This window comes from Ostrea edulis, chromosome 10 (assembly GCF_947568905.1).
Source record: "Ostrea edulis chromosome 10, xbOstEdul1.1, whole genome shotgun sequence".
NCBI lineage: Eukaryota > Metazoa > Mollusca > Bivalvia > Ostreida > Ostreidae > Ostrea > Ostrea edulis.
In genome coordinates, this window is record NC_079173.1 from 11,209,481 (window position 1) to 11,220,509 (window position 11,029).

The window sequence follows — 11,029 nt, forward strand, 5'->3', positions numbered from 1 at the left end:
GTTTTACATATATACAAAAGCACTAAAGTTCCAACAACACCCGATACCTCAAAGTGTCGGTTCCACAACATGGATACAAGGTCAAATACAAAAAATTATACAAAGCACTAAAATGACCAACGACACGAACAACCAGATTGTCAAATTTTCGGGACGACCCGTCGCTTCTTCAGGACAAACGAAAACAATTACATAATGTGGTCAATATCAACAGAGAATAATAACAAAAACTACATATAAATACATCTAGCACTACAACTACCCTAATCTACAAACGTATTTACAACGCAGACTACATGTTTTTTGGTCTTTAGGCTTGTGTGTGTGTGTGTGTGTAAAACTTATACGGTACCAATTTTGATGCACCAGATGCGCATTTCGACAAATAATGTCTCTTCAGTGATGCTCAACCGAAATGTTTGAAATCCGAAATAACTATGAAGTTTTAGAGCTAAATATAGCCAAAAACAGCGTGCACACACACACACACATATATATATATATATATATATATATATATATATGCAAAATCGAAATAAAAGTGTATGCAGTTATCCTGCTGTGTTTAATTTGTTTCTAATTTACTACCAGTGTTTTAAAATATATTTCATTTTATCGTTGAGGTCACATATCACTCTGTTGATTTGAGTGTTCTTGAAATAAAGCTACAAGAATATTTCTTCTTCTCTTATCTAATATTTAGTTATCTTATCTTTAAAAGATACTAGTACAACACTTAGAATTGCACCTAATACTTATACATGTATAGTACATCTGTTGCCGGAGCTCAGTGGCAGACAAACGCTATATAGAGTTCGCTTTGTAACCGGGAGGTCGTGAGTTAACCCCCCAGTTACGAAGAGAATACTTCCCTCATTGGAAGAAAAAAACATTTATTTACTTGATGTAAAACACCTGTACATAACACAAAAGACGATGGAAGTAGTTCATCAAAAAGAAGAGTATGTAATCAACAAAATGCACTAAAATGGATGAATTAATTAAAATTAATCGCATACCTCCTATAAGCAATACAAAATAAAGATTTGGGAAAACACAGACCCCTGGATATATCAGAGGTGGGATCAGGTGCCTAGGAGGAGTAAGCACCCCCTGTCGACCGGTCACGCATCCTCTGATGGATCTGATTACTCCGTTTACCTGATCGAGATATACAGTGTAGGGTTCATGGTGGGTGTCATCTGTCAACAGGGGATGCTTACTCCTCCTAGCCACTCCGTGTGTGCCCACCTCTCTATTATGAATTCCTTATAGAAGTTATGAGATTGGTCACTGTTCGTTATCTTCACCTTTTCATATCATGTAATGGAACGAGTGCGAGCGGAAGGACAAGAGAGACCTTATAGAGGGACATCACCTCCGTATGTTAGAATTGGTAATGGTCTACGGAGATCGTTGTTGGTGGAATATGTCAGTTGAATTATGTTGGATAAACCTAGTGTCAAACTTTTGTAAGAAAGAACACGAGAGACATCGGCAGGTACATGTATGTATATAAAATGATAAACTCAGTCGATTCGAATTCCTTCTGCAAATATGATTTTAATATCAGGAAAACATTTATATCAAGAAAAAAAATTACGTTTCAGGATTTGATGCATTACAGAATGAGTAGAGATTGTATCCCACGAAAGTGTTGTAGACCGATCCCGTGGCCAAACAGCTACAGGTGTTGACGTTATCTATGCAGCGGGTACCTGTGCCGACTTCGTAAATCTTTCCGTTGATAGTACAAGTCCCTGAATGTAAAAACAACAGAGAGTTATATTGGAAATACATTAAGGCATTGGTATTTCCCGCATGACTGTTTAGAAAATTGGTGAAGAAGCTAAATTTCGCGCTTCATGGAGTGAGCATGCGTGAAGCGTTACATTTCCCACCCTCATCATTTTTTTTCTTACATTCTACTTTCATTTTCTCGAAATCAGTTGATGAATATTTAAAATACGCACATTTTTCACAATCAATCATGTTTATGAGAAATGGCCATTACAGACGAGAACATTGAAAATGTAAATATTTTCTTTTAAGACAAAAAAAAAAGCAACTACAAAAAGCAGCAATTGCTAACAAACCTGGACAAAACTGACAGCCGTCGTCTGCCGTTAGTCGCTCGGCCTCGGGACAGCTGGGAGTAGTACATTCCCAATATTTACAATATAAACGCTCCACGTCATTCACTTTTTCACGCAAGCACTCCCTCCGAGTTTGATCTACTGTTTCGTCGCCCGGATATTCTTCACATTCAAAGTACTTTGTGGGTGTAATACTGAGTGTAATACCTGAGGACGTAAGATTAACGTGTAATTTATTATATGTACAGTATTCATGTATAAAAGAAACCCACACAAAGAAAATAGAAACTATAAGGCATATTTTGTTTTCAAATGAGGAATGACCTGGATTTATATTTATTTAGAATTATCAATTTGGAATATTTAGTTGTTCGGTACTTATGTTATTCATTTATAACTCTAAAGATAAAGTAACACGAAATCTTAAGAATTTGTTATAATTCGACGATTTTATCTATTTGTATTGTCACAGATACGGTGATATATTTCGGACATTGAGGTAAATTTTGTTACAGAGTGGAGGAGAATATCATCTCCAGCGCTCGGTTTCTTATTTTGACCACTCTTTTTGATATCCCATTCGTAAACATATATGGTCGTTAAAACAATCTAATATACAAATACAACCTCTCATTAAATTAAACGCTGTTTTATATCAATTTTTGGGCCGTTGCTTTCCTGATCAAGATATAGGGTTCACGGCGGGTGTGACCAGTCAACAGGGGATACTTACTCCCCCTAGGCACCTGATACCACCTCTGGTATATCCAGGGGTCAGTGTTTTCCCCACTCTTCATTCTTTATACGAATCATGAGATTGATCACAGTTCCTTATCTTCACTTTTACATATTGTGTGAATTCTGTCATCAGTATGGGGACTGTCGGGGGCATTTGTGTTTTAAGGACACGTTTTTTTTTTATTGCAGATTCCATAGCCCTCGGTGCTAGTGATACTTTTAACTGATACTTAGGTGACCGATAATGCTTGTCGATCTCTTGTTTCTTTTAAACGAAGGATAAGCATGGTCTACAATAAAGCTTCTGCATATGAAATAGAAGATCAACATTATTTACTTAAAGAAGAAAAGGCTGATGCACTTGTACATTTGTATATATATTTATGAAATAGAAGATAAACATTTAATTCATAATCACTAACGTAAAATAAATTAAAGACCGATTTGCATATACAAAATGGAAATTCTTTTAACATATACCTAATATAACAGCAAACAAAGTCAGACCGAATACTGCAACATTTCCCATTTTCTGAAAGATAAAAAAAAAGTTATTGATCTTAGCATTTTCAACATTTTACACGATTGTATTTCTTCGGTAACACTCTTCCCGAGGGGAACCGGGTTAGAATAGGTCCTCAGTACCCCCTTGCTTGTCGTAAAAGGCGACTAAATGGGGTGGTCCTTCGAATGAGACCGAAAAACCGAAACCCGTGCCACAGCAGGTATGGCACGATAAAGATCCCTCCCTGCTCAAAGGCCGTAAGCGCTTAGCATAGGCCTGAATTTTGCAGTCCTTCACCAGCAGTGCTGACGTCTCCATATGAGTGAAAAATACTCGAATATAGATCAATCGATAAATCTCATCACCTAACAATTTCTTCAGATTTCGATGATATTTCTATTCTCATAATTATCCTACTGCTTTTTGAACATGCATTTAATCTTGTACGGCCACTTGACGTCGTTGGTTGAAAGCTTAGATCTTCGAAATAATCTTATCAGAAGCATATTTTTTAGGTCTTCGAAATAATCTTATCAGAAGCATCTCTTTTTTTTAGGTCTTCGAAATAATTTTATCAGAAGCATCTGTTTTTTCTTTACTTCATCAACCTACGTGTGTCTGATAAGTCCATAGATTCTCCTATCATGCAAACTAAAGCTCAAAGATCTAACCATATCGGGAAAAAAAATTTAAATCTGAATATGTTTAAAAGGATATTTTGACACTTGATTCACTTTCCATCCAAATTCTTACAACCTGAAACTAAAGGTAAAATTTCAGTAACGTACAACAACGCGTCTCGCTTTAGCTGTAGCCTGTGGTCCCTTTTCTATACCACCCCTCTTATCAAAGAAAATTGATTTAATTTATCTATTATACTCCTTGGTAAGTATCAAACACTGATGTACCTCAAGGAAGTGTACAATTTTTTCCCCTTGGAACATTGGAATATAATGGTAGAAAACAGTTTTAGATGGTCACCTTTAGCCTGAAAACTATAGAATTACTACCTGAGGTCACTACAGGTAACTGAGGTAGAAAGAAAACGAACAGTTTTAGTATATTTTTGTGGTATTTATTTTTATGAATTTCATTACGGCACAAGATTGTTCAGTCTTGACTTTTGGATATAATTTTCTTTATTACAAAAAACGACTTATGATAGAAAAGAGAAATCTGGAAAACCTTGTGCTCGATATAAACAAAGGATTTCTAAACCGGTCAATCGATGAATATCAATAGAGATTTAACAAAAACAGACTAACTGATTTCAAAAGACAGCATAGCTCTTAATGTTAACGAACTTTTCAGTAAAATAAAATGCCAAACATCAAAGGTTAGGTATTAATGAATATCTTGGGGCATTGTAAATGCATAATTCAAACAACTTTGATGTTTTACTAAATCATCGAGGACCGTATGTCACAGCTAAGTGGGGGAGGTCCTTTGGAATACCCTAATTGACGCGCATAAATAGACTTCCATGACCTCATCCACATGTAGGTGAACCACCGCGGTTTGTAATTAAAATGTAATTGAAATTATTAGAATGCAAATATAAGAAATGTCTTTCAATTTCTGAACCTATATAAGATTATATACCTCAAGTCTCTTCAACCAATATACATGTGTATTTCATGAAGAGCTATCATGGCGTTATACAATATATATTCATTATGCCGGTGTGGCGAAACCTGAAATAAAAAAATTACTTACCCGAACGGTGTGCACGTGTTGACAAATTTCATCCTATCTTGTCCCGGCCGTGTGCGAATATATATAGATAATTTCTGTAACAGAAATAATTAATGATAATTACATTTATTTTGCAATAAACTCGATCCTGGGGGTAATCATAGCCTAATAAATTACGATAGTTGTTTTAACGATCATTTACACGTGTCTCATTTCAGAATTCGTGGAACTTGACATAATCTAAATTCTACATATATTTCAGAATTGATAGAACATGAAACACGAATATAACGAACAGTCATCAATCTTATAAATCCCACAAGGAATACAAAAATAAAGAGTTGGGCAAAGATGGACCCCTGGACATACCAGGTATCTAGGAGTAAGCATCCCCTGTCGACCGTTCACACCCGCCGTGAACCCTGTCATATTTCATTTCATATTTTAAGTTCTACATACATTTCAGAATTCCTAAGATTTGACATTTTCTAAATTCTACACATTCTAAACACATTTCAGACTTTCGGGGTCTTGTCATGTTTCATATTCTACACACATTTCAAATTTCGACGGACTTCACATTTTTTAAATTATACGCACATTTCAGAAGTGGTAGAACGTGACATATTTCTACACACAATTCAAAATTCGTGGGACTTGATGTAATATTTTAAATTATGCACGCATTATTGGTAGAATGTGACATATTCTTAAGTCGACATAAATTACACCGAATTCGTAGTACTTTACATATTCAACAGCCACGGATACTTCGTGTATCTTTACTTTTCGACATTTTTACATAATACGGGTGTTGTCTGTAAACTCCGTAGAGAACCTCTATATCGTACGTGTACATGTAATATTATTAGATTCTACATTTAACACTTACATTTGTACGTGTAAGATACTAATTGTGAGTCCCTACTTTTGATTAAACGCATAGCTTTTCACTTTTATTGTGATGTGTAAATGTTATTATTATAGACAATGAAGGCACAATAAAAGTTTGTGATAGTTTTGTTTGGGTTTCTTTTGTCAATGAGGTCACCAGCTATGAAAGGGCTGTCGCAAAACATGGCTAGCCCTTTCTAAAACATACATTATGACATATTCAAAATTAGGCCTTCCATTATGAAAAGTGAAGACAACGAACAGCGATCAATCTCATAACTCTCACAAGCAATACAAGATAGAGTTGGGCAAACCCGTGAATATACTAGAGGTGGGATCAGATACCTAGGAGGAGTAAGCATTAAACCTTAGAACATTATATATGGCGTGTAAAACGTTGCAATATTATTCAAATATTGATGTTCATTCGATAATCTTGATGTTTTTATGCGCAAATCTTGATTTATATTCGATAATCTTTATATTTATATAAACATCAAGATTATCGAATATACATCAAAATTTACGCATATGAATATTTACGCTTATTATATACTTTCAATTTCATCTCTTCTTTTTTCTTTAAAAGTTTGCGGGCATATATCACACGATATATGCCCGGAAACATTCCGGCCCGCAAACATTACGTCACAATCAAATTTCTACGCCGTTAATTTTCAAATTTTTCGTGTTTTTCATCTTTTACTCAGTTAAACCGATAAAGTTATTGTTAAAAATAAAATTATTGTTAGTTTCTAAATGAAATTGAAAGTATATAATAAAAAGGTTATAGACTTTGTATGGGAAATATGACGACCTCGTTTTTTGTCGCGAACGGACCTCGCAAGCTCGGTCCGTCTACGCGCCAAAAAACTCGGTCGTCATATTTTCCCATACAAAGTCTATAACCTATAAATATAAACATCAAGACTATCGAATATGAATCAATATTTATGCACATTAACAGCTGTAAAGGAGAAACTTTTAAATGTACTATGCGACTTCATATGCCAGACAGTGTTGTAAATCAAATGTGGATTCTAAAAAAATTCTACAGAACTTTTAGTAAACTTGAAGTCACAAAACTTTTCTCAAATCAACAACATCAAAACGTATGACTTTTCAACACTTTACACAACCATTTTAACATCATAGACAGTTGCTTTTTTAAACAAAAATGGAAAACGCAAATATTCATATCTAGTGATAAGTCATCCAAAGAATTGCTTTGTTAAACACCACTCTGATTCCACGCACAAATTCTCTGAAGTTGAAATGAATGCAGTCTATATACATATGGCATTTCCAAGGTCTGACAAATGAACCCTAGTCTCTACGAAAAAGGCCTGAAGAGTCGCAACTCAATTCTTGATATGTTATGTAAAATCCACCACTGGCGACAACGAAATGACTCATAAAGTTATCTAACCTTTTAGCAACATTGTTTTAAGATTTGGGATTTTTGCTGAAACGCCACGTTCTGGGTAGAATTGAATACCAATTACCTAACATTGTATTTGGCAACATTGTTCTTATCAAATGCACAGTCTTTGCTATGGTTCTCCTTAGATTTCCCATCATCATTCTTCCGGCAATGTTTAATTAATTTTCAGGTGCGTATTCAAACCATAGTAGTAATTTTATTTTCGGTAAAACTTCTTTCAAATCATTCCACTCTTACCCTGCTAAAGAATACTAAAAAGCTGTCTGCCAAGATCCAGATGTGCATTATCCATCGACTGTCTAGCATGCTGAAAACCCCAATTATCCAGATTCGTTTTTCCTCACCTACGCATGAAACCATAATTATATTAATGGCACAAGATGACAATCTGCCTAGCTCTTTTATTACAGAGTTCTGTTTACCTTCTACGATTCTGTCTGTAGCAGCCCCTATACGAAAAGAATGAGATTTATAAGAATATATTGATAACTTAGCAATTTCAATGGATTTATTTAACATTGAATTAAACTGATATCGAGTTAATGGACTGCAAGTCTTTAAGAGTTATTTTCGTTTTGACCAAAGTTTTTCTTTGTAGAACAATTTCCTCCTCAGCAATTTTTATCACCATTTCAATTTCTATGCCTAGGAAAATCAATTTAGTCGCTGGACCAACCGGGGTTTTTTCCTCTGCAAGAGATAGATCGAAAACAGTGCATGTATAATGTATTTTGGAAATTTGACATGAGATCTCGCATGTTTTTTAGTCTCTTCCTGCAAATATGAAATCATCTAGATAATGGTTAATGGAACCTATACCTGTTTTTGACTAAAATGGGCAAACTTTTCCAATAAAGCACAACTTATAGAGCAACCCATTGGTAGGCACATATTATAGTAATATTCATTGTTGAATTTAAAACCCAGCAAATTTATGATCTGTGGGATGTATTGGCAAGAAATGAAATGCCGATTTTACATCCAGTTTTGTTAAACGTGCATCTCTACTGAAGTCGCTATCATTTTTAAAACTTCATCGACAGGCGTGAAATGTACTGTGCATGGATATAAGGGAAAACGTGAGTGGGTCGGTTAAGGAAAAACGTGAGTGGGTCGGTTAAACCATACTTTTGTAATAAACTTTCATTATAGGAATGGACTGTTTTCTTCCTTCAACAATTTTTACATGCATCATGAAACACCCTTATTAAATGAATGGGATCGACCAGATTCCCTTCTTATCTTGTGACGTCAGAGAATATTTTCAAATTATCGACGATGTACTCGCCAGATTGTTTCATAATTTTTCCTTGTTATAAACACTAATAAATGCATTAGATTTCTTTTCCATACAAGGTATCGAGACCCTGACTTGTAGCGTTAGCTTTTATTGTTCATGTTGTTCGCACGGTACTTATCGGAGATAGAGAAATATCAAAGCTTAGTTATGACATCGTGACGTCAGGCAATAATTTTGTTCGCTAGAGGACTCTGACCGGACGACTTCCGTTATCTAGATCGCCCCTAATAAGCGCTCGCGCATCCGCTTAAGCGCTTAAAAAGTGAGTGGGTCGGTTAATCCATACTTTTGTCCAATTTCCTTGAAAGTGGAGGATAACCCCTATTACCCCTCTCCTTTTCAAGCTCAAGTGTTACATGAATTAACCTGACTCTAACTAGACATTACTTATACTTTACGACCTACTTACAGGATGCTGAGATTTTGCAACGCAATTATATCTATTCTAACTTTACATTTCTGGATCTAAATCATATCTTTAAAGAATTGGTGCTTAAATTAGTATGATTCTTTTAAAGGTATATATCATTGGAAATTTCATTTTACTAAATTTCTGACAAAAATTATAACCGAAATCTTGAAGTTGATAATCGTATCTAAAAACTGTACATGTAGTACCCTCGTAACTGAAAGAAGGTTTATATGTGTTCTGTCTGCTCCCTTATTACATCACATACAATAGAACATGTTTAAATAACAAATATTCATTTTGGAGAAAAGTGTCATTATTTTTGCGAAATTGTATTGATAGTTGCACCTTTGTTAGATTCGAAGACTTTTTTTTCATTGTTTTAAATACATTGCAAAATTTAATCGTGGATCAGAATTTTGAAAACAAAAATGTATTAACTCCCTGGTAGACATCTAATGGCACTTTACACAGCGACCGAATCAATTACAAGAAACATACTATATCCAGACACTGTTATTTCATAAAAATGATTTATTTTGTACCATCTGCAAGCCACATATTGACATGAAGTCACTGTGAATGAAAGGGTAATTCATTTTGTATATGCACCATCTACAAGGAACATATTGAAATGACGTGAATGTTATTTCATTAAAAGTCTTTTATTTGTACCATCTGCAAGTCACATATTGAAATGAAGTGAATGATATATACCTAATATAATTCATTTTGTACCATCTGCAAATGAAATGAATGATATACATCACATCAAGTTTTCTTTCAGCGAAAATGCACTGTACTCTATTAAATTAATCAACTACAAAAACTATAACGTTCTATCTCAATCACATTATCTATTAGTATCCGGAAGCCAAAGAATAACACGTACATAGATCAATTCGATAGTCACTCGTCTAACACATGGCCACTCGTCTAACACATGATCACTCGTCTAACACATCATACGAGGGCCGTTCGATATGTAATGTGTATTGTACGATATCTCAAAAGCATTCGACTGAAATTGTCAAATGAACATTACATCCCTTCAAAGTATTCTCCGCGGTTTGAAATACATAATTTCAATCTCTGAATCCATTTCTGAAATGCGTCACGGTACGCTAATTTAGGTAGACCTCTGAGGCACTGACTGATGGCTGGGCCAAGGACTTGTCGGGACTTGTAACGACGAACAGAATTTTTTTTTTTAAGTTTTGGAAAAACTCGCATGGGGCTAGATCTGGAAAGTATGGTGGGTTTGGTAAGACGGTAACCTTCTCCGACTTCAAAAACTGCTTCACGGGCTCAGATGTGTGTGATGGAGCATTATCATGAAGAAAACGAACATGCCTAAATCCTGACACAGGGCGTCGTGTATGAGAATATTTCTTGAGCTTTTTTAGTATAACATCTCGGTAATACCGATCTGTAACACTTTTGCCCTTCAGCACCGGAATTTGTACGGCTATACCATCACATGAAAAGAATATACAGTTAAGAACCTTCTTTGTGCTTATGGTTCTTTTGGCAACTGCAGGCGTTCTACCGTGTTTAGATAGCCATATTTTGTTTCCAATTTTCCTTACTGGTTCGAAATAGTGAACTCATGTTTTGTCACCAGTAACAATGCAAATTGTCTTTGATTGAATTTGGGAAACATTTTGAGCAATTGCTTAGCGGTTTGTACTGGTATCCGTTTTGGTCATCTGTCAATATATGCGGTATCCATCTGGCAGAAATCTTTCGTACTTATGCGCTTCAAAATGAAATGCACCCGCGATAGCGATATGCAACAGCTTTGCCAATATCACGAATCGTGTATCTGCCATCACTTTTCATTATTTCCCTGACTTTTGAGACATTTGCCTTGCCTGTACAGTCATGCCAGATTCTGCTGCATCTTTGACGGACTCTGTGCCAGTCAGAAATTTCTTTCTCCACCTAC

At 35.3% G+C, this 11,029-nt stretch overlaps 1 protein-coding gene across 1 annotated transcript; it reads right to left on the reverse strand.

Moving 5' to 3' along the window:
• Nucleotides 1–1,537: 1,537 nt before the first annotated feature.
• On the reverse strand, nt 1,538–5,084 carry LOC125666464 (uncharacterized). The gene is made up of 4 exons (XM_048899618.2): nt 5,056–5,084; nt 3,315–3,366; nt 2,097–2,303; nt 1,538–1,760 (listed from the first exon to the last, which is right to left on the reverse strand). Exons 2-4 carry the CDS (start codon nt 3,361–3,363, stop codon nt 1,600–1,602), a joined length of 417 nt encoding a protein of 138 aa, XP_048755575.2. The 5' UTR covers nt 3,364–3,366; nt 5,056–5,084; the 3' UTR covers nt 1,538–1,599.
• Nucleotides 5,085–11,029: the final 5,945 nt, after the last annotated feature.